Source organism: Urocampus carinirostris, chromosome 2, assembly GCF_059441175.1.
Source record: "Urocampus carinirostris isolate Australia breed hairy pipefish chromosome 2, RoL_Ucar_1.0, whole genome shotgun sequence".
Lineage (NCBI taxonomy): Eukaryota > Metazoa > Chordata > Actinopteri > Syngnathiformes > Syngnathidae > Urocampus > Urocampus carinirostris.
Window position 1 is genome coordinate 31,877,113 of NC_142350.1, and position 25,435 is coordinate 31,902,547.

The window sequence follows — 25,435 nt, forward strand, 5'->3', positions numbered from 1 at the left end:
ATCAACGTCGGAATGATTTGACTGTGGAATTGATATGAGTAGTGGATTAAATGTGAGAAAGATTCCAAAATATGGATGACAAACTGGAGAAATTGCTGAAAGAAAGGACAGAAACAATAGAGAAGCTCAAAGATGTGCGAACAGCGTCATCAGTTATCAAAAATATATTTCTTCTTTGCACCAAACCTAAATATCAACTAATAACGACAAATGCCCAAAGCAAGGAAGGCCAAGTACATGAACTTGTTAAAATCAGTTTTGGGAAGATTTGACTGTGAGTTGAAAGAAGTGATGGATTAAATGAAAGAAGGATTCCTAAAGATGCATAACAGACTGGAGAAAATGCTGAAAGAAATCACAGAAACAAAAGAAAGGCTCGAAGATGTGCGGGCAGCATTGTCAGTAATCAAAAATTTACACAAGAAAATGCCTATTTGGTTTCACACGCTTTATTGAAGTAAGAAAGTAAGGAAGAGAAGAAAAAAAGCAAAAAAAGCATGTCACTGTAATATGTATATTCTGATTCAAACCATGGGTTACAATGATATAAGACTCGATAATGAGATAAAATGATTTGTAGAAGAAGCATCCAAATTTGACTGATCTACCTTAAACAACCTAATCTGGTTATTAGTCCCTTGGCGTACGCTGGCGGGCATTGGCGTGGTGGGACCTCACAAGTAATTATATTGTTTGGGACTGAGGTGTGCGCCTAATCACAATTCTTGCTCTCACTATCGCCCTCTGTCATGAGGCAAGAGAACTGCATGCTTCACCCAGATGCTCATTACAGTAATAAGTTACATAATTGTTGTATTAAAAACATTCATAATATAATGTGATTTTTCAGCAATTTTGAAAAAGAAAATCCCCAAATTGTGAAGTTAAATGACTAAGAACTTAAACACTGAATAAACATAACGATTTAATACAGTGACGTCAAACTCATTTTATCTTGGGGGGGCCACATGGTTGAAACATTTCTCATGGGAGGCGGACTAAATCAATGGCGTAAAAAGTGCGCCTTGGCTGGAAAGCTGTAGGTCTTTTCAGAAGCTCAAAATTAAATTATGATTTAGGAATTTGATTATAAAACGATTATTGAGGTTTTTTTCTTTTCTCAATATTTTTTCCTCCACCAAGATTTACACAACAGTTTATTTTGACCTGGGAAAACCCATGCAGACTGGAAAGTGACAAAAAGCAGACGATCACTTACTAAAACACTTGGTTGGTAATAACGTTTTAAAATTGGGGCGGCAGTGGCTCAGGAGGTAGAGCGCTCGTCTTGGGATCAAGAGATCGCAGTTCGAATCCCGGCTCCTCCGTGTTACATGTCGAAGTGTCCTTGGGTAAGACACTGAACCCCAAATGCCCCCAATAAGCAGGTTAGCGCCTTACATGGCTGCACGGCCGCTATTGGGAAATGTGAAGCACACTGTAAAGCGCTTTGGGAAGTCTTGACTTGAAAAGCGCCATATAAATGCAGATCATTTCATTTCATTTCAAAAGTGTTTGTGCTTTTTATTATTATTTTTAAGGTAACTGTTTACCTTTGTATGGGAATTCCGCAGTTAGATTTCTTATATTTTATCTAAAGAGCTAAAGCGACTTTAAACTCGTGAAAAGATCCCCAGGTGCCATTTTGGAAAATTTTGTGGTTTTAGTATTGCCCTTAACATCGCGTCCATGACTTCTATTTGAAATAAAAAATCATTGTGATAGGTTCCCTCAATGCTTTCTAGTTGATCAAAAGTAGTCAGCAAACACAGCTACAGTGAGTGCTCGACGAGTGGCAAAGGGCTTTGGCGACATCCAGTGGTAACTGTGGCTCATTTTTCTACTGTGCTTAGCATTGTCTCATGGGGAACAAAATGGTGTGGCGGTCCACATTTGGGCTGCGAGCCATGAGTTTTACACATGTGATTTAATATATTTTTGATTTTATCTTTCCACGATGACAGGTGAGGCAGTGCCTCCCGTGCAGGGTTAGGTAGGGTTACTTTAACTTGATTACTTTCAATTACTTTTGGATTACTCCAAAACCAAATATGCTAATAAAAGACAAAAGAAACTAAATATGAATAAAATTACTAAGTTTTATGCAGGCTTGGGGAGTAACGGAATACATGGAACGGCAAAAATGATGTTGGCAAGCTATTTGGATATATTTTCATTTTGTTTTGCCGGAGATCAAATCCAGGAGAGTAAGCTTACCACGTGTTGAGAGTCATAATTTTATTCATATTTAGTTTCCTTTGTCTTTTATTAGCATATTTGGCATTGGAGTATTCCAAAAGTTATTAAAAGTAATCAGGTTAAAGTAACCCTACCCAACCCTGCTCCCCTGCCTTCCCTGACTGAATGTCACAGAGGAAATACAAAAGTGGGAACACCAGGCACTTACAAAAATTTGAAATTCATTCTCCTTTCCCTTTCAATCGATAGCTGCGAAAGTACAGAACTAAAAAAATAATTGTGGATGATATCAATCTTCACCACAGCTCATTCATTTGAAAAGAAGAATTAAAATATGAAAGAAAAAATAATCAAATACAAACTTTGAGAGAAGCAAGTCATTGCGACGGCTCTTAGCTTCCCTATTTGCTCCTGTACCTTACCCTCCCCTATAAGGTCCTCTCTCCCTCCCCTTTCATTTCACTTCCCTCCCACTTTCTCCCTCTAAAGAGCACTCAGTCTCACTTCTCCCTTCACTTCCCGCTCCAACATGTTGGCAGGAGGAGGCGGAGGAGGATGCTGCGCTCAAACCTTGGCGCGTTCTTGCCACATCTTCGGCCGGGGCGTACCACCTCTGACTCTTCTGAACCACCTTTCACGTGCATTAGCCTGAGGGAATTAAGGAGGGAAGGAGGCAGGCAAGTTCCTCAGGACATCAAGAGCACCAGGATAAGGATCCCCAGGAGGAGCAGCAGCAGCAGGAGGAAAGTAGAACACGGCAATTATCCTTCTTCTGGAGTGGAAACTCTGACCTCAGACATCAACGCCTCCTCCGGTTTCCCTGAAACTTCTCCTTTTTCCACTCCGGGATCCATGTGGCAAGAGGCTATAAGGAGAAGGCGGTACATCCTGGACCGGACTGGGGACACTGGTGAGGAGGAGAAGAGAGGGCAGGATAGGAGGAGCAGATCCAGGGACTGGTTATATGAATCTTACTACTGTATGAGCCAGCAGCATCCACTGATTGTGTTTTTACTGCTTATTGTGATGGGAGCATGCCTGGCTTTGCTGACTGTGTTCTTTGCTTCAGGACTGGTAAGTTCCACTTTTATTACGCGAATGCGTTAAAAGTTACGGAAAGTCATCTCTTTTTTTCCAGCTTACTGACAAAATATATGAATAGAATATTTTGTGTTCAGAAGTCTCGAGTGCAGTGGTTCCCAACCTTTTCTGTACCATGGACCACTCTAATGTCTGACAGTATTCTCGAAGCCCACCCAATAATAACATCAGTGATAATAACTACAAAAATAATCATTTTTATTCTAATATTGAGCCTAAATCAACTAGGTAATAACTAGAGCGCTAGGGACCTAGGAATTTGGTTTTATTTTGTTATAACACCATTTTTGATACGATCTCGTCCTGAAAGTACAAATTTTATTTTCGTATTGTGTTCATAGTTTTTGGAGTCAATAAATGATTTTAATCCTGGCCACATATATTCAACAACATTGTAAAAAAAGTGTGATGATGAGACAAAATCTACCTTTTCTTACGTCATCTACATTTCTATTGGTCTAGTGGGTATCATTTGGCGCTCTCACAGCTACAAGCAGGGTTGGAATACTGTTGCATCCACTGTCTTGCAAATGTGGTTCCGCTGATCAATCATTGCTTAAATATTGTACTCCCGTAAAATCTTGAGTTTAACGCGCGCCTAAACTTCGAGATGTCTTGATGGTCAAAAAAAGGGTCGTTATATAGTGTAGAAGCAAAATACTTTTTTTTTTCTTTTCTTTTTAAAGTAAGGTAACTTTTCTTTCTTTCTTTGCTGCCAAGGACCAGACAACCCAAGACCCAGTATCGGTCTCCGGCCCGCTGTTTACTGACCACTTGTCTAATATACAATGAAACCAAAGAAAAAAAACCTTCTGTTCTGTCAAATTGTAATTTTAAAAATAGTATTGCAATACAGTATTGATGGGCTGGCAGTAGCTCAGGAGGTAAAGTAATAGAATCAAGAGGTCGCAGGTTCATGAAATGTTCTTGGGCAAGACACTGAATCCCTAATGCCCCCGATGAGCAGGTTGCCTTGCATGGCTGATGCTGCTAGCGGTTAGTTAGTGTGTAAAAGGGAAATTGTAAAGCACTTTGGGAGGTTTTCATTGACTTGAAAAGCGCTATATAAATGCAGAATTTGCATTCGGATGAAAAACATGTGGCGTAAAAACAACAAATAAAAGTGATTTACTAATTATATATATACATATATATACATATATATATATATACATATATATATATATATACATATATATACATATATATATATATACATATATATATATATATATATATACATATATATATATATATATATATACATATATATATATATATATATATATATATATATATATTATATATATTTTTTTTTAAATAACTCCTGTACTGTCAAATTATAATCTTAAAATTAATCGGGCTGCGGTATTGCACGACTGATCCGTTATATGAAATATGAATGGTTGTCCAATCGTTGCACTTGTGCAGATAAAACAGCCTTGTATGGGAACCTGATTTCGGAAAAAAATATCAATGTGGCCCCAAAGAGGTAATTATGCGCCTATATTATCAGTGTGACAATGTATTTATTATATTTTTCCAGTTTTGTTTGGCAGACTGTATTAAATAAATGATTAAAGATTTACTCTTAATGTTTCAAACCATCCACTTTACTTCAGATTATTTTGTCGCGATCAAGTTGATGTGTTGGCTATCTGCTCTTACCTTTTTGTTTACAAAAGAAAAAATGGAACCAAATACAAATAAAAGCCTTAAATAATCGTTTTGAGGAGAGAAACATGTACTGTATCCATCTGTATTATAGAAAAACATTAAGACAGTGTCCTGTTTGTCCTACATAAACAATAAATCTTTCCATTATAAAACTTTCTTGAAGAAGCACCAGGGAATTGGCTGGGGAGCGTCAAATAGACGCTTGCAGCACCAGAGCAAGTTTAGCAGGCCGAGAAGTCCAACTTTGTTAGCGATAGAAAGCATCTTCCACAGTCTTTTCATGCTTTATTTGGTCTAGAGCATTTTGTTGACATGTTTGTTTTAGAGAACTGCGATACGGTGAGGCATTACTGTATTCTGATAAAGTTTACCCTGTCCCCGCATGCAAAGGTTACCAAAAAGGACACACAACTTTGAACCCGCCCCTGTTGCTTGCAGTCCAAACACACACACATCAAATAGCTTATCCAAACATATTTATCTAGGATGTAGTCTACACGGCAGCACTAATGTGAAGAGAGGAATACATCAAAGTCAGTGTGGGATAAGGGACTTGCTATTGTTTGACCTCACAGTTGACCGAACTACAGAAAGCAGAGGGGATTTCTTGCTCTCAATATTTGGACACCGTCATTTCTGCTTGGTCAAGCTGACACATACAATCCAGTGAAGAAGGAAAGAACTTTTGGGAAATTTAAAGTAACGTGCTATAAAATCTGAGCAATTGAGTATGCTTTTTAAGGCTTTGATAAAAAGTGAAACATTTTCAGACTTAACATCTAGGTCAGGCATGTCAAAACTTTTGTTGAAAGCGGGTCGGATTTGGTAATCTGAAATTGTGTTAGGGCTGACTATTCAGCCTGGCATTCTTTGAACAGTATTTAATTAATTCATCCTCCGGGAAAGGTTTGCAGTGTTCGACGTTGAGACCGAGTAGCTCGCCTTTGTAGCATATTCTTTTAACTCGCAGGGTCTCGTGAAAAAGTACTGCTCTGACATTAAAATAGATTCCAGTTGCTTCACCTTTTCACACTGTATGCTTCAAGTTAACGTTTTGTAGTCAGCATGTTTCGTCTGTCAGTACCTCTTGGTATTATATTTTTTGAAAACAGCCAGTCTTTTGGCAAATTAGGCAGTTCTTTTGGATTTTGGTGAAAAAAAAAACGGCAATTTCCACTTGACCTGGCAGCGTCAGCCCTCACAGTCAACTTACCTTTTTTACGGTCGCCATATTGGAAATGGGGCTTGCTAGAATTCTAAAAGAAAGCCAGAGGTAAGGTGGCCAAAGGGCTACTTTCATCATCTGGTGACACGTTTTTTTTTTTTTTTTGGGAGGGTACATTTATTTTACACTGTGTTCAACATTACCAGCGGGCCACACATTATTAAAATCAGTATGCAGGTTGTTGTTGTGTCTGTATGCATACTCACCAACACTAAAGCTTTTGTTTATGTAAAAACGCCAACAGATTTTTTTTTTTATTATGGCCTTTTTTTATTTTTAATTCAAACAACAAAAAATATTGACTGGAGGCTAGTATTTTAGTCTATGGGTGCTTTATCCTTAATTTAGATGTCTTTGTGTGTGAATAAACCACGCCAACAATCACATTAGACGTTTGCCAGTTACAGTTTAAACAAGCAGATTTTATCTGTTTGTTTTTAACATTCTGGAGACGCTTTATGTTTTGTGCATAAAATAGAGTGTGGGATAACATCTACTGCTTTTTATTGTCAAAAGGTTGGCATGTATGTGTATGAGTTGTTATAACCAACAGAAAGCAAACCATTTATTGACTGGAAAGTCTAGTATGAAAATAAATGTATTATTCTTCATGACTCAACTTGTACACGTTTAACATCTTTGGGCGTTAAAAGAGAATTGTGTGCTTCACTCTGTATCTTCAGACGCTGAGCATAGTCATACGCTACTTAGTCATTGCATTAATACAATTTAGAATACAATGTGAAAATTCTGTAAAAGTCCACCATTTTGAAGTTGACCTCCAAGCACTACTTTGTAAATACTTTTGTCGATTCATCTTGACAGTTATTTTTATTTTACTTTCATTTTTTGCCTATTACGTATTTATTCAGCAGTGGAGTATCTAATCTTGTTATAATCAACGGTCATTACGATGTTATCAATGACAATAAAGACATTTCTTAATCAAATTCATTTTAAAAAACGTTATTAACCGCAATGCAAAAAAAAAAAAACAAACAGGATTCATTAGATCAGTGTTTTTTAACCCGTGTGCGGGGGCAAGAACTTGTCTAGTGTGCTACAGGAAATTGTCCAATTTCATCTTGGCAAATAAAAAAGACGCCATAGTCTTTTTTCCAGTGATCAACAAAGTAACTAACTTTCATCCATATCAGTTGGTGGGAAAACATATAATGGTAATGGTAAATAGTCTGACTTTATATAGCGCTTTTCAAGTCACTTGAGACCTCCCAAAACACTTTACAATGTGCTTCACACTTACCCATTCACATACACACACACACACATTGATAGTGGCGTCAACCACGTAAGGCTCCCAATGCTTATTAGGGGTTTGGGGGTTTAGTGTCTTGCCCGAGGGTACTTCAACATTTAGCTCAGAGGGGCCGGGAGTTCAACCTTTGTATTTTTTCTTATGTACTAATTATCTGCTCAGGAGGTACTACAGAGACACATAGTCAAAAAACGTTTCTGAATGAAGCCGTTTAAGATTGCCCCGCAAAAAATAAAGTTAAAAAAATGTTTCTTCAATTATTATCTTATTATTTTATGTTTTTATAAAAAACTGAAAATTATTTTGGCTCTTTCTATGTTATTTCTGATTTTTCTGGGGAAAAAACAAAATAATATTATAGTAAAACGTGAAAAACATGTTAAAGATGTAATAAAATCCCACATTGCAGCAAAATTATTAACCACAATGATTCCCCTTTATTATTTCCTGAGGCACGGTGACCAAACTATAGGAAAACCTTTAAAATGTCTCTTTCAACTTTATAAATAAAATGAAAATTGAATAAATTTCAAACATTTCAACCGTCGGCGCGCCTCGATATTTTTGAATGCGAAAAGTGTGCCTTGGCTCAGAAAAGGTTGGAAAACACTGCATTAGATAATAACTGATATACTACAAGTCTTTACAGTTTACAATAGGCTATTATGGTAAAAACTCATACATTCTATCCCAAAATATAATGTTATCGTGAAAATGTATACTACAGTAGTAGGCTATACTCTTAAGCCATATTCAGCATTATTCTAGCTAATGAATCCAGTATGTATGACATTTTTTGTTTTAGGTAAAATCGTATTTATTTTATAATCCTTAATCACAGACACTTAAAGGGCTATTCTAAATTTATTAGACAGTCCTGTAGGCTATATGTATTTTTTTCAACTTCATAAAAAACATTAAGCAGTTAGTTTCTTGGATATTTTCTGACATTCACTAATGTATCATAAATCTTAAGATTACATTCTCCACAGGCCGTAATGTGCAATTTAGCAGAGCCACATGATGTGAATAACAGCTAGTGAGGGATCATATTCGACAATTTTCAACATGTGTGTTTAAATGCATCATGGCGCTTTTACGGGAAGCATAATCTTATCGTTTAACATATTTTATCAATTTACGGTCTCTCTTATTCTACCCTGGGTAGATCTGCTCTGATGGAGGGATTATTTTAATACAGTGAAATGGCCTCACAGCACTGCCACTGAGTATTGCAGATTTGCATAATATCTCAACATACCCAACATCATCCAAGCACTAAATCGTTTGCCAAATCAAACAGATGTCGACGTCAGCAACTTTCATTTTCGTGATAATCTGCAACTGACATGAACCTCAATCACTATAACAGTGGTACCTCTACATATGATCTCAATTCGTTCCTTGACTGTGCTCGTAGCATGAATTGCTCTCGTAACAAGCACATTTTCCCGAGATGAAATTATTAAAAACTAATCGGCCCGTTTGCAACCTCCCAAAAGGATCAAAGTTAAATCTAAATAGCTATAAAACACACATTTTCTGATCACGATAACACATTTGAAATGCAATTAAACATAAGTTTATTATGAGTCTCTGTAACTAAGGTGTGACGGTGGACGACTTTTGATGATAAGTAAGCACTTATTGTAGACTTAAAATTCAAGTTACTGTAACTTTAAATGACTGCTTCTTAATTATCTTCTGTCACAACCCCCTCGGAAGAAGAAAACCTCTCCCCCTGTCATTAATTGACAGCTTAATTCAGATTAATTTATCCGCTGGCAACATTTTTAAACATAGCTATCACACTGGTATTTTTTTGTCTGACAGAGTGGTCGCAGTGAAGCCGATTGCTGCATATGCTTTGATAAACTTCCTCGTCTTAGCTTTGAGGAAACTTTCATTTTCCTCTTTATTACGTCTCACTCCGCCCGTCATCTTATCCCCGTTGAGTATTTCTTCATGGGGTCACTGGAAGCTTTGCAACATTTTGTGTCTAGACTTCATCCTAATTTACCACCAAGCGCACACGCTGTCAATGAGAGTGTTGCTGCCCCCTAATATAGTGAAGGTGCAAATGCACTTGCTTCTAGGACAGTTAAAAAAAAAATAATAATCCTGATGTCAAATGTGCCCCTCATGGGGGAGCCTTGTAGCTGGACTCGCAACGCTATCTATCTTTCTCTGTATATATATATATATATATATATACAGAAACGCTTTGTTGTCATTAAAAAAGAGCTGTCGGACAACCAGTTGCCCATTCTTCTGGATTTCTTTTTTTTCTACCAAAACAGGAACTTCTTCCCATTTAGCCTGCACCTCTCTTATCTCTTTAGAAGACGCCAGCTTCTTTGGTTTATCCTTCTCTTTGCTCTTTTTCTGTAACAGGAATAAAAGCTCCTTTAAAAATGATTGCAGCAAAGTGCAGCGTAAATTCTTCCGAGGCTTTGTGATCGACACTGCTTGTGTTTTTCTATCATTTCTCGCTTCGTTTCAATTGTCATCATTCTTTTTTTCTCGGACAATTTACAAAAAGTCTCAAAAATAGAATAAAATAGATTAAATAAATGCAATCCAAACAAACTTTCTCCAGAAAACAAGGACTCTGCAGGGATCATGTGCCTGACGGCAGGAGGCGCATGGGCGACCTGAGCCGAACTGATGGCGCTGAGTGGTTACAAGTGTCTAGAGTGAACTCTAGTGGTAGCCTCTGGGACTGCTACTTCGTAAAGCGAGGTAGATTTTTGTTAAAAAAACTTGTGCACCGAAATTCGTGTGTGTATAGGATCTCAAATAAAGTGGTGCCAATGTATTTGGTTAGTCTGCAAATTTCTTACTGATCAGAAGAACAAAAGCATCAACACATAGAAATATGTTGAATGACTGGTGAATGGTTTTTAACAACATTTTTTCACACGTTTATAATTGGTTATTAAATGACTTGATTGCCATGATGACGGATGCATGTTGGGGAACCGTATGACTCAGCACTTTAGCCACAATTGGTACGTGTCTGATGCGATCAGCATTGACCATAAAAATGCTGGTAGAATTTCTCCTTGCTAACTTAGCAGAACCTGGTCTTTTGTTACAAGGAAGTTGCATAAGTGGGATTTGTTGATTAAATAAAACAAAGAAAAATTCAGCAAACAATGGCTTTCTGGTCTGAAAGCGGAGTAGCATCTCGAGCCTTCCTGCCCTACATCCTGTCATTTTGCTCTGGCTCGGTGCTGGATAGGCGTGACCTTTAACTCCACCCTCTTTTCATTCTGCATCGTCTTCTATTTCAGGCCATTCCGTGCTTCTGTCATCTTTAACCTCCTCATATTTCGGTCTCCCTTTCATTTGTATCCTAACTCCATCCCCCTCCCTGAGCGCTGGCTGACCTAAATCCCGTTCTGTTTTGGAGCTCGGCTCTGGGCGAGACCGATTCTCTCTGCAACCATACGCATCCTCTCCTGTCCCGCCGCATTGCCTGCTTGCACAGGAAAAGACAAGTGGGGAAAGTTGGGCTGGGTTAAGCAGAAGGAAAACAAATCTAAATGCTTTGCAACAGATGGAAAAGCTGGGAGATGAAAGCACAAGTGGTGATAACTTGTAAAAAATTCATTCTGTAGTGGAATCTCATGAATTACATTTGTCCCGCAAGGGTATAACAGATACAGGGTCACATTTTTGTCATCTCTAATCTATGAAGCAACACTGAAACAGTCTGACAAATATACAAATAAATGATACTCTACGAATATTAAAATGTCGCAACATTTGTCTGTGTCTAAATAAAAAAATATTAAATAACGCTAGACCTGAGATTTGCCTTGCACCAGTTTTCAGACATGGTCTCAGTAGTCGTAACGTTTGTATCAGTTTTTTGCTCGGCACCATTATTATTCTAAACAGGCGCGCAAAACCTTGAAATACATATCTTGCAAGTTGTGTTGAAATATGGCTACTCACGTCTCATTGAATTTTTGTTGCTGTTGAATGTTTGTGCACTACTTTTCTTTGCACTGTTGTCACAATGCTATTTTTCATTGCAACATTAATACAATGTAGGCCAGTCTCTAAATAGCAAATATGTTTGCCTATTATACTGACAGTCTATTATCCATTCTTCTATTTTTAGTTATAATATGTGTATACGCTGGAGTACAATGTCTAATCTTCGTAGCATTACATACAATTTTTGACAACATTGTTTTCAATTACAATAACGACAATTCAATTCATGGGAACTTCAGTCTGTCAAATCGTCACTAACCCTGGCAGATTTCCAATTATTCAAATTCATGTAATTGTCAGAATCAAGTTTGTACAACTGACATGCTGTGCCTCATCTGTCATCATGCATGGATATATATATATATATATATATATATATATATATATATATATATATATATATATATATATATATACACATATATATATATCCCAGTCCCAAAAGAAATCCCCTAAAAATCAAGACCTGAGGAACTCAACGACTTCAGGGCAGGGCAAAGACTAGGAACCTTCCCGTGGTGTCCTGCGAAGGGCTCTCTCCCGGGGGAGCCTTACGAATCCAACTCAATCCACTCAGACTCGCTCTTTCTATCTTTCTTGGTCCTCTCTCCTTCTTTGTCTCTCCTTTTCTCTCTTCCCCCTTTTCACTCTTGTCTCTCATTTTCTCTATCCCTCTCTTTACTACTCTCTCCCCACCTCTCTAACTCTCTTTTCCCCTTTTTTGCATTTTACTCTGTCTGTCTGTCTTTCTCTCTTTCTATCTGTCCCTCTCTTTCTCTCTTCTACTCTCTTCTCTCTGTTCTTCTTAGGGCGGGCGACTTCGAGAGCAACCCTGGCCCCCAGTCCAAATGCCAGTGGTGCTTTCAAACCATTCGCTGCGACCACACCCCAATCACCTGTACTACCTGCCCACGGGGCTTCCATAAATCATGCACCGGCCTGTCCGAACGTATTAAGGACTTCAGAGGCTTCGTATGCTTGGTTTGCTTGGGTCACACCCCGTCAGGCCTGGCGGCACGGGACAGTCGCAGCCCCCTCTCCTTCGGAGAACTACGGAGCCTCCCACGAGCGGGTCTAGCGCTACTAAGGATTACCTTAGGCGCCTTGAGTGTCTCAACAACAACAACAACAACAACAACGACTTCAGGCCGGTCGCCCTAACATCACATGTGATGAAAACCATGGAGTGGTTGCTGCTGCACCACCTGAGGCCACAGGTCCACCACGCCATCGACCCTCTGCAATTTGCCTACCAGGAGAAGGTGGGAGTGGAGGATGCTATACATGCTACATCAATCCCTCTCTCACCTGGACAGGGCAAGGGGGCTGTGAGGATTACATTTTTGGACTTCTCCAGTGCCTCCAACACCATACAGCCTCTGCTACTTAGTAGTAAACTGACAGAGATGGGAGTAAGCTCACACCTTGTAGCATGGATTACGGACTACCTGACAGGCAGACGCCAGTATGTGAAACAGGGGGGCTGTACAGTCAGTCAGACTTTCAGTACAACTCTGAGTCCTGCCACGTGCAGAAGTTTGCTGATGACACTGCCATCGTGGGATGTACCAGAAGTGGACAGGAGGAGGAGTACAGGAAATTGATTCAGGACTTTGTCCAATGGAGCGATGCTAACCACCTGCACCTGAACACCACCAAGACCAGGGAGATGGTGGTGGACTTCAGGAGAACTAGAACTCACCCGGTTCCTCCAACTATAAAAGGAGAATGTGTAGAATTTATCCAGACCTACAAATACCTGGGTGTGCAGATGGACAATAAACTGGACTTGACTGCCAACACAGAAGCTCTATGCAGGAAAGGTCAAAGCCGACTTTACTTCCTCAGAAGGCTGGCGTTCCTTCAACATCTGCAAAAAGCTCCAACAAATGTTCTATGAGACTGTTGTGTCAAGCGCCCTCTTTTATGCGGCAGCGTGTTGGGGAGGCAGTGCCAAAAAGAAGGATACCTCTTGTCTTAATAAACTGGTGAGGAAAGCGAGCTCTGTTGTGGGCACAGAGCTGGACAGCCTGACAACAGCAGCTGAGAGACGGGCACTGAAAAAGCTGCGGTCAATCATGGACAATTCATCACATCCACCACACAGCATCATCTCCAAACGGAAGAGCAGCTTCAGCGACAGCCTGCTGTCACAGTCTTGTTCCACGGACAGACTGGAAGATCATTTCTTCCTCATTTCATGAGGCTCTTTAACTCCACCCGGGGGAGTAAAAGCCCACATCAAACCACACCCCCTCATTGCATATTACCGTATTTTTATGACAGTGTGTATTTTATGTAGCACTATCTAAATACTCTATATTAACACGTTACATTGGGTATTCATGTATTATATTCCTTTTACTTTATTTTTGTTTTATTTTCAACACAAGGATGCATTTGTGAAGTGTGAATTTCCCTACGGGGAAGTATCTATCTATCTATCTATCCATCTATTTAAAAAAAAAAAAAAAAAAAAAAGCACAAATCGTAAAGTAATCCTGAGGTGTGCGCCAAATCACAATACTTGGTCTTACTGTAGTCCTTTGCCATGAGGCAAGAGAAGTGTGTGTCTTATTCTGCATCTGCAGACAGGCAACACAATAATACATTACATACGAATTGTATTCATACTGTATTCATAACATAATGTGAAAATTCAGCAGTGTTTGAAGAGAAAACAATTGTAAAGTTAAACTGAATAAATACAACCATTTCGTTTGTTTTTAGTTTTATATTTCCATGATGACAGGGGAGGCACAGCTTTCTTTGACTGCACATCACTGTCTGACGGACCTCTGACTCACCATTCAATTTGATGGTTTGACATTCCCGATTTAATTTCCTGTAAGTGGGATTTGTTCAGAAATTAAGTGATATACATTCTCAGTGGAAATCACATGCAACTCAGATGTCAGCAAAATGGAAGGCCTTCCGCAAACAAAATGTAAATAACGGATCAACCTCCAGCTGGGATTACGTTAGCCAATATTGTTCAATTGATTAGTGCGGCTCTCCTTATAAATGTGGTACTAAATATCAATATCCTTTGAGTTGTTCTTACAGAATGCCACATCAGCAAAATAGAAGAAAATATGAGCTGGGACATGTGGCTCCCTTCCCTGAGCTGTCTCGCTTCAATATGACATCCTTTTATAGTCACCTTAAAAAAAAGTCCTGAAATTTTTATAAGAACTTTCATATCTAAGTGTATCTCGGAAACAGAAAAGCAGCTCTAAATCCATAATGGATGTACTGTAAATCCTCCTCTTCTTTCTTATTTGACTGCTTCTTGTCTAAAAAAAAAACATATTTAGGCTATTCTGTTCATTTATTAATGAACTTTTTTAAAGCTTTGTTTGCATCGAAGTTTGATACATCCAAATGAGATAAATAGGACACGCAAAAAAAAAAATGAAAACAGGCGCTGGAGAAGCAGTTTTGTTTAGGTTTTTAAAACAATTAAACAAAAAAACAATCAAAAAACAAAAAAACTGAATATTCTGAACTATTTACATACCAAAAGGGCGGAACAAGGTGGGCTAGGACAAAAACAAAACTCAAGTATGTGGAAAATCCCCGAAATCACAGCTTCAAACCAGTACTTTGTTTAGACTGTATCATGCCTGTGTTGATTTAAGTCAAGGACTTTTAACTAAAAACACTTTGTGAAACGCTGTAGCGACTGAATAAAAACTGAATGAAAGGATAAAGCACGGAGTATGCTGTTCATATAAAAAAGTAAATCATTACACTAGTTTTACAAAAAATCATGAGGTGGATTGATTAAAACTAAATGAAGGATATATAATTGACTGAAATAGTAAAAAGGTTATAGCTAAAGCTGGGACAGTTTCAGAATTACAACAAAAGGGAATAAATATAATATGAATGATCAATTATAGGTTAGTGTAGATTCCTATTTAGCATTCAGAAGTCAATCAGATGTTTTATTAAACACATTTTGTAAAGTATGTTTGTCAGAGGTCAATGTGAAGAGTGTTTGGTTTCATTGTATTAGGCGGCTTAGATTACATCTTGCAAATCAGATTAAAGAACTGAAACATTTCATTGGAGAGCTATTTGGTGCGTAAGCTGGTGACTCATTCCCCAGATCAGTTGTCTATTTACTCTGACAATTGAAGAGGGAATTTTGACAATGCAACTTTGCAGTCTGGCTGAGTCTTATGTGTTGTTGTTTTTTATATTCCTAATAAGTTTATAAACTAGTAGACACTCAAAATAAGGATAGAACACACGAATGGATTCTGAATTTGCAAAGAGAACAGGAGAGGACCCAAACATCAGAAAATAAATTCCAACATATTCTAAAAGCCCTCCCGTGAGCACTTTTTTCATCTACTAGGTTTTACACTCAAATCTGCCCTAAAAGGTGTGGAAATAATCAAACAACAACATGATTGGCAAATAGTGGCAATGATGTAAACAGTCAAAAGAATGACCAGCGAGGTCAAAATAATGAACTGGCATCCTATGCAATCTCCTTTGCAGGCCACCAATATTAAAACCAGAATAAAGTTATCATTTGTGCGAGACAAAATGCAAATTTCCTAAAAATGGTTGGAATTGTAGTCAACTACACTTAAGGTTAGTGAGCACAACCCATAAATTGGCCTGTGATGTAACACAAAAGGCTCGAAAATGTCTACTTATGGAAGTGGCCCGCAAACCTTTCTGTACCATGGACAATATTTTTGCACCCTGGCCCAATAATTATTTAAGTGATAATAAGAAGAATGATAATTTTAATAATAATTATCCCTCCTCCACTGTGTAATCACTAAACAACTACGGATCTAGATGACATAAGAAAAAGCATTAAATAGTATCCCATCATCAAACCCAAATGTTTTTTGAGCTGAAATATTTCTCATAATGCTCCATTACAACATTGTACAATGTGGCACTGTGAGTAAAAGTAGTACGATCATGAGATAAAATCTAATGGCTTTTCCATTGTTATTTACAACCCTAGTGGCCTAGTGGTTCAGATTCTGCGCTTTCACTCCTACAATCCGGATTTGATACCGGTTACATCCAATGCCTAGCAAATGAGATCAGCAATATTTTTCTACTAATCAATAATTGTTCAATTACAGTTATATACTTCCATAGAACCTCGGTAAGACGCGCATTCAGACTTTGAAGTTTTTGGGGGATGGAAAAATGCATATATACAAAAATAGATACAGTATAAGTCAAAAAATAGGGCAACTGACAACTGACTTACGGTATTGAATTGACCCAATAGTAAGAAGGAAAAAAAACAAAACGAAAAGTGCTTGTTAAATATGCTTCTGTAATGATAAAATGTAATTTTAATGAGTGTTTATACCTTAGTTAATATGTATACAATAAATCTAAATCTAAATTGAAGTTAGTATATTTCAAAAACAGTGTTTTTTGCTTCTCCCATACTCATCCCTATATTCAGTCTGAGGAGCCTATTGAATGCAATTATTATTTGTCATGCAGCACACACAGGCATAATAATAGTCATAGGAGGCCATGAGCAGCAGTAATTAGTGATTTCCCCTAAAACATCATTATATATCAGGACTCTAATAATCAGTTGTGGTCTTTCTTTCTAATTATTGTCCTTCCTTTACAGAACATTGAGGACCACGTGGCCTTTGTAATCACAGTGCCCACAGCTTTGGCGATCTTCTTGGCAGTATTTGTTTTGGTCTGCATCGAATCCATTTTCAAGAAGCTTCTTCGGGTCTTCTCTCTTGTCATCTGGGCCTGCTTGGTTGCAATGGGTTACCTTTTCATGTTTTCCGGTGGGATCGTCTGTCCATGGGACCAGGTAAGGCTGAGAAGGATATTTTGTGGTCAATTTATTTCTTGTGTAAAAGCGTGTGACGCATTCCTTGATTTATTCATAGACGGCATAAATAACTAAACACAGCTTTTGGGTTTGAAAACGAGGCCAGCTTGGAAGTGCCTGAAAGTTGAAGTCTTTCAAATGCCCTGCAGGGAAAATATTTGGTTACCAAAGAGGTTTGATAAAAGTGAGCCCACCTCTTACTTCATTTACTACCGCGCTTTTGCAAATTTGACTTCTTGTACTATTAAAATGCTTTTCTCCCGTAGTAACTCAAGTCAGTTCTCTTTGCTTTTGAATGACTAAAACTACTGTACAAATGAAAAATATCCTCTTTTGCGTCCAGTTAGTCAGTAGGGGTGGGCAATACTGCGATTTTTTTTTTGGGTATCGCTTCATTCCAAGTAAATCCTGGGTTGTATCAATTGATACTGATCCAGTACTTTTTGCTCAGAAACGTCCTGATCCAACCGCTTCCCTCTTTGAGTTATTTTACAATTACGATAAGAAACGCACAAACATTTTAAGTACTAAAAGTGTGCTGTTTTTCAATCAAATAACTACAATGAAAATAGTACAAAGAAATAAATATAAATAGTTGTATTAAAACAGCACCAAAAGTCAAAATGACAACTATAATACCTCCCATTGCACAATATTTATTGTGCAAATACCGTAAACAATGCAATGTAAACCCTTCACGGTATGAAAAAAAAATACTTCTACCACAGTTGACATTAGAATGGAGAAACTTTAAACAACATGACAACATGAAAAAAACATGAACAACTTAAGTATTCTGGGGATGGTTTTTCTTTTACTTTTTCAGACTTTGAAAATTATTTCAGCCTACAAGTACGTGTGTCATCAGTAAAGCCCCAACAACCAGGTAGTTCAAAATTAAAAAGACATCTGCGTATTATTGATTGCTGTAAGTTTCTTTGATAGATTTATGTTCAACTCATTCATCGATGGATGAATGTGAAAGCCAGATCAAGTTTGTGGTCAGTTTCCAGAATACATTCAGATATTAAATATTGTGTGAGTGTATAATATATATTGGAGTTCCAGCTCGTCATAAAGGAGACTAAGATCTTCTGTATCAGGCCATGCTTCCATTGGTTACCCATCTGTTATGATTTGTGTGTTTGTCTTGGGCTTTGTTCATGTTTCTCACTCTTTAATTCCTTCTTTTCCTTCTTCTGTGCAATATTCTGAAATGTTGCTATAGGTTGTAGTCTCTGTTAGACTAGAATTCTAGCAGTTTGTTTTACCATTGTTTAAATTCAGTTTTTGCTTGTCCCAATTTGTGCATTGAATGTGAGTCAACTACTGGTATGTTAAACTCCTGGTATTTGGGTTGTGTCAAGCCACTTTTGCACACAGAGAAATCATATTATGGTCTTAATCCGATTGCAAATAGTCCAATTGAAATGGTTAGGTTAGTCATTTATTTTTCAATTACTTGCACATTCGAATGGCCCGATTGCTTGTACACAATACTGCACATTGGGAGTTTCTCTAAGATCATTATTTTTTTTTATTGGAGCAGCAAGGAACTGTAGACTTGTATTACAGAATTAAATGATACACACTTACCGTAGTTTACTTGCGAAACAAACCGCATGAGTATTGGTTGATTATTCTGGGTCATTATTTCGCTTTTATTTTCCGTCCCTGGCTAAAATGCTGCAGTTGTATCTAGTCATATATAGTGTTAGCCCTTTATTCTAGCAAGCCATGTACAAGCACAACTTGTAAACACATGTGATGCAGCAATCAAGCACACTTTTGAAGCGAAGAGGAAACCAACATAGCGCTTTCTTGATTTTGGGGTGTAACATGAATGAAACCAATCTGTATTTGTCAAAAGTTTAATGCGGAAACAACGTCTATTTGCGTAATGTCATCACTCTGACTTTCTGCTTGTAATTGAATTTCTCACAAATGCCATGTATACAGGGGTGTCTGTTTGTCACTACTTATGTAAACCTATTAGATTGGATTGCTCAAAACATTTCAGTCTGACTATTCCCTGCTTGTAAATGTACCTTATGCGAACTCCCAACACATTGTCTTTTTGTCTTTCAATAAGAATTTTGCCTGGTAAATCTGTCAGATAGAGGATTGCTATTTTGATCTTTTGGCCCTTCTCTTAGTGTTTGAGCTACCAAATTTTCTATATTACCGCAGTCATTCTTTCAAAGCTGAGGCTGAACTCTCTGAACTCTGTCAAAGTCACTTCATGAGGTAGAGGACTGAGAGAGGAAAAGTTATTGTGATAACTATCCTTATTGGCTTGCTTCAGTATTAAGACATAATATATATATATATATATATATATATATATATATTTATATATGGGCAGCACGGCGGCGCAGTGGTTAGCGCTTGTGCGGCACAGTTCATGTCATGGGAACCTGTTGTGGGTTCAAATCCAGCTCCAGACTTCCTGTGCGGAGTTTGTATGTTCTCCCCGTGCTTGCGTGGGTTTCCTCCGGGCACTCCGGTTTCCTCCCACGTTCCAAAAACATGCATTTCAGGTGAATTGGCCGGTCCAAATTGTCCCTAGGTGTGAATGAGCGAATGAGTTGTCTGTCCCTGTGTGCCCTGCGATTGGCTGGCAACCAGTTCAGGGTGTCCCCTGCCCACTGCCCGGAGATGGCTGGGATGGGCTCCAGCCCCCCCGCGACCCTGATGAGGATAAGCGGTACGGCTGATGAGATGAGATGAGATATATATATATATATATATATATATATATATATATATATATATATATAATTAAAAAAAGCACGGTGTCTTGATAAAATCCTTCAGCTTATTCAGTTCTGCCCTGCCTTCCAATATTGTAACTGGCTGCATTTGCATGCCAGCTGCCTTGTTAGTTTTTCATTCCATTTTTCACAATTCAAACAATAAACCCTGAAACACATGAATCTATAATTGTGCTTAAAAAAAGAGTAAGTTGACAAATATCTCACACACATAAAAAATATACTTTCTTTTCTTTTTCTTTTTTTTTTTTACACAAAAGCTATTTATTTATTCATGTATTTATTTATGTTAGTTATTTTTTTAATTTAATTAGGTAGTAAATGTAACATTTCGTCTAGAAAAAATTAATGACTTATAATAGTCATGGTTTGTATTTAACTATCCATCCATCCATTATCTGCACCGCTTATCCTCAGTAGGGTCGCGGGGCTGCTGGAACCCATCCCAGCTATCTTCGGACAGTGGGGCAGGGGACACCCTGAAATGGTTGCCAGCCAGTCGCAGGGCACACAGGGACATACAACTCACTCACACATTCACACCTCGGGACAATTTGAACCAGCCAATTAGAGGGAAGATTGGGCCTAAAAAAATCTGCTCGACCCGCGGGTTTTTAAACTCGAACCCGCCCGAACCCGACGGTTTAACTTGATTCGATAAGCGAGACCAAATAAACCCGAAGCTTTAATTTGCAGCCAAAATAAACCGGAGATTTACTTTGGCCGTGCGTACTTCAGCACAGAACTGTGCGTTTCATCTGAAATACGCAGCTTGGGGTTTACTTGGGGCGGAATTCCTCGTATCAAGTGTGCAATGCAAGCGCAGCGTTAAAATGATTGGTTTGGCGCCAAAGTGCGCATTGTAGCGACGCGGAGCGAACAAAAGTGAAACAGCACAGAAAAGATAATCATAATCTGCTGATTACAAGCTGCAAATAGTGAAATATGTGGCCGATAAGCAGAAAGTCTGTCACGCTGCCCCTTCTTGAATCATGTATTCATTCATTTTAGACCAGCTCGGTGGCCTTGGCGTATGGCGCCCGCTCCAACACCGGGAGATCGCTGAATCGAGCCTCGTCCAAGTCATACCCAAGACTTACGGCATTGTTACCCATTGCCTCCCTGCTTGGCGCTCTGCATTAGGGGATGGAATTGGAAGGTTCGGTTACTTAATGACTTCCAACGACTGGCGTAGCGACACATCGGTTGGGTACAACTATTGTCGGATCATTTTACGTGCACAGTCCTATGGGAGCCGAACCCTGGTAAGATGGGATAAGGCGAAGCAAAAGAAAAAAGTGTATGTATTTATTTATTTCAGATAACTTTGTCGCTGCATCGTGTAATTTAACCTGAATCAAATGCTAAAAAGCACAAAGCATACAAACTACGTAGATTCAAAGTGGTCAAACCACACTCCCCCACTCCCCCTTTATTTTTTGGGTAAGTGTAGCAGCAAGATGGGGGACAATTATGTCAACTCCCTTTTTGTGAAGCTCATTTTATGTAAAATAAATGCTATCTTCTTGACCTACAAGTATTTTTAAAAAACGCCTTTTTATATGACCTTTTATGTATCTTTGCTTATTATTCACATTAGAAGTCTTAAGCCTGAGCACAAGCCTAAAATATCAATGCTTCGGGTTCGTCCCTCTGATAATGTCAATTGGTCGGGCTCGGGCTGGGTCGGAATGGCCCGGGTCGGGTAAGGCTGTACTTTTTAGGGCCGAACTTACCTCTAATTTACATCAATTTTTTTTTTCTTTCTATAAATTAATGTGTTTTTTTTACCTTCAGGATGGATTAACTAATACACACTGTCCCTTAAAGACACGGTTGGGTAAGAATCAAAAACCTTTAAAGAGACGGATAAGTGAGAATCAAAATCTTTCTTAAATCTTTAAAGTAAGATGTAATTTATGAATAGAATTTGCAGAGGAAGTTATAAAGTTTACATCGTTATTACAAGTTATAGTCCTTCACCAGTTCCTCTGAATACAGATGCCTGATGTGGATTAATTTGTCAGCAAGTAGCGTTCTCAGGTGCGCCGATTCGCACGTCATTCTATTCATCCTTCTCCCACTCACAGAAAATATCAGGCCATTATGCCATCAGTGCACTTCTACTGCAGCATCCACCTTAATTAACATTTATCTGCCCAGATTGGCTTGTTGACTCACACTCTTGACTTCACATCCGTTCCACCCTCGTCACATTCATTATCCACGTCCTTTGGAGAGTCTTAAAAGAAGGGACTTAAAAGCACGTGTTACTTTTTGTCGTTTGCTGTGATTCATTCCATGTTGGGTTTAAGTTACAAAATCACATGATTTATTGGACACATTGAGGCAGGGATGTCAAACTCATTTTAGCTTAAATTGGCATAAAAAACACTAATTCAAATGATTAATTTCATGACTTAAAAGTCTTTCTGCTTTTTATTGTTTATGAAAATGTTGAGCCAAGTATGGGAACTTTGCTGATAGATTTTTTTTATCTATTACAGTGTCTTTAAAACTCTCTTTAAAACCAAGATGTCTTACCTAGGTGCTATTTTTTTCAATTCAGTATTTTCGTATTGCCTTAAACAGTGCGTCAGTGACTTCAAATGAGTAAAACAACATTGGGATGGGTTTCCTTAAAGTAAATACAGCTAACGTGGATGTTTTGCAAGGGGCACCTGGCTTCAGCGACCGCCAGTGGAAAGTTTTAAAACTGCAATAGCTGATGCAATGCAGTCAATTATTTTTCTCTTGTTCTTCTCTTAGCATTGTCTCACAGGCCATATACGATGTGGGGGACCACATTCAGCCCGCAGGCCACGAGTGTGACACAGTGCTCTATGGAGTGCACTAATGATTCTGACATTTCCACAGTCCTCCAAATGCAACATATCATATGTATCTATGATCTGGTGTCAAAATGGCATTGTTATTGTTTATGTTGATAACAAACTGCCTTATCAGGACAATGACCACAGTTAAGATAAACATAATAGTTGCTTTTCCTATCCACAGGAAGCCATGGTCGCTTTGTATACATTTCAGTCTCCTTTCCCAACCTGAAATCAATTGAATGCTTATCCACTCCCCACAAAGCCATCTCTGTTTGCAAATGCTAGGGAGAACAGCTTATCTGTGTGGTCCAGCTCCTGCCCCTTGCTGAGAAATGACTGTGCCCTCCCTCATCTGCTTCCCATCTATCGTCCTCTCAGTCATTCAGGCAGGAAACAAACTTTCATTTTGTGGTTTGCCGAATTAAATCAGAACTTTTTGGAGACAAAATAAAGATAAGCACAGACAAAACAGTGACAATGTAAAATCCGTCAACATTTACAGAATAGTTTTAAATATTGGCTATGTCCACATGTTGGAAAAAATAACGATGATGAATCGCAACCTTTTTCAGTTATTTTGGTTGAGTCAATTTTGAAGACTACAGCCAACCCAGTTAAGTTTTTTTCAATGAACTTCAATTTAAAAAACAGCATCCCATCTAAACAGTCTCCTCTGTTCGAGTTCATGGGCTAGCTTGTTATTCTGCTTTCAGAGCCTGTTAAGATAAGTATTGGGGCGTTAAATGTGCTAAATGTATTTATTTGATTTATCCTTTTTCATTTTATTGTTTATTAAAGCACCTGAATTTACGTTTATTATTTTAATCTACTTTTAAAATCAAATGTATGTTTTTGTTTATTGAATGGATTGTTTAAAAAAAACAAAAAACGACTTTGCCACAGTTACTCAGTGCTTGAGTACATTTTTACTTTTACTTAAGTAAATATTTGGATGATTACTTGAGTAATAGTATTCTAAAGTAACAGTACTTTTACTTGAGTAACATTTTTGGCTACTCTACCCACCTCTGATATATATACAGGTGTAAAGAGGGGCAATTTCCCAAAACCAGGATCCCATTGTTAGCACAGCTAAAACTGTTATAGAAGCTATGAAACTGACCTTCCTTTGAGCTAGTCAAGTATCTAGAGCAGGGGTTGGGAACCTATGGTTCACAAGCCATAAATGGCTTTTTTCATGAGTACATATGGCTCGGAGATCAAATATATTGTGCTCAGTTATTTAATGAATTGTTATATACGGAGGAGATTGTGGCACGTGCGAAGCCAAGACGATACCAACTGATCAAAAGGATTCAGTCCAATACACAGTATGTCACAAAAGTGAGTACAACGCTTACATTTCTCCAGAGATTTTATCATGATGTTTAATTGAACAACACTGAAGAAACATCGCTTTGACACAATTAAAGGTAGTCCGTGTAAAGCTTATATAGCAGTGCAGTATTATTTTTCCCTTCGAAAACCTCAAAATATACCATGAGTAAAAAAAAGTGAGTACATCCTTAACTAAAAATTCCTAAAGTTCAATATTTTGTGTGGCCACTATGATTTTGCAGAACCACTTTAACCATGGCCATGGATTACACCAGAGCCTCACAAATTGCCATGCTTTTCTACTCCTCTATGACTGAGCTGGGGGCTATTCAAGATCTTGTGCTTCTCCACCTCTCACTGGAGGATGCCTCAAAGATGTTCAATTGGATTTAGATCCAATGAAATGCTTGGCCAGTCCATCCCCATCACCCTAAGCCCCTTTAGAAAAGCTTTGTTCATCTTAGAATAGTATTTGGGGTCATTGTCAGGCAGTCACATTGCCCTGCAACCCAGTTTTGGGGTAAAGGGAATCATTCTCTGCTCCAGTATTTCAAAGTACCGACTTGAGTTTGTGTTTCCCTTAATGAAATGCAACTCCCAAATTCAAGTTGCACTCATGCAGCCCCAAAGCTTGACAATCCCAACACCATGCTTGACTTTAGGCACGACACAAACATGCTTAACACCATCTGAACCAAAATAATGAATCTTTGTCGCATCAAGACAGAGGCCCTCTTTCCAGTAAGCCATGGCCTTTGTTTACATTCTTCTTTTCATTGTATCATAGCGATGTTTCTCCATTGATGTTCCTTTAAACGTTATAATGGAATCTCTGCAGAAATGTGGGGGGTTTACTCACTTTTTTTGACATATTGTATATAGGACAAAATTTTAACTTCAGTTCACAGTCAAGGTGTCACATCAACCTTTTTGGCTGTAAATCGCTAAATAATCCTTTACATGGAAGCTCAATAAACAATTTATGTTCATTGTTGAGACACTTTATGATGAAAAGCCCCAAAACAAATTGAAATACCCAGAAGCTCTAGCAATTGATTGGGTAAACGGTAGGAATTGTCGGGGATATAATCAGGGAATGCGAACTCCTCCTTGCCCAGCGTCGTCTGCACTGAAGGTAAATAATTTGGT

General features: G+C 38.3%; 1 protein-coding gene across 2 annotated transcripts in view; it reads left to right on the forward strand.

Moving 5' to 3' along the window:
• The first annotated feature begins 2,736 nt into the window (after positions 1-2,736).
• adcy2a (adenylate cyclase 2a) overlaps positions 2,737-25,435 on the forward strand; it is a 91,308-nt gene continuing 68,609 nt past the window's right edge. For both annotated transcript variants that reach the window (XM_088326193.1, XM_088326194.1), the window contains exons 1-2: positions 2,737-3,273; positions 17,119-17,316. In XM_088326193.1, the coding sequence (XP_088182319.1) occupies positions 2,755-3,273; positions 17,119-17,316 (717 nt within the window). In that variant the 5' untranslated portion in view covers positions 2,737-2,754. The remainder of the gene's footprint in view (positions 3,274-17,118; positions 17,317-25,435) is intronic.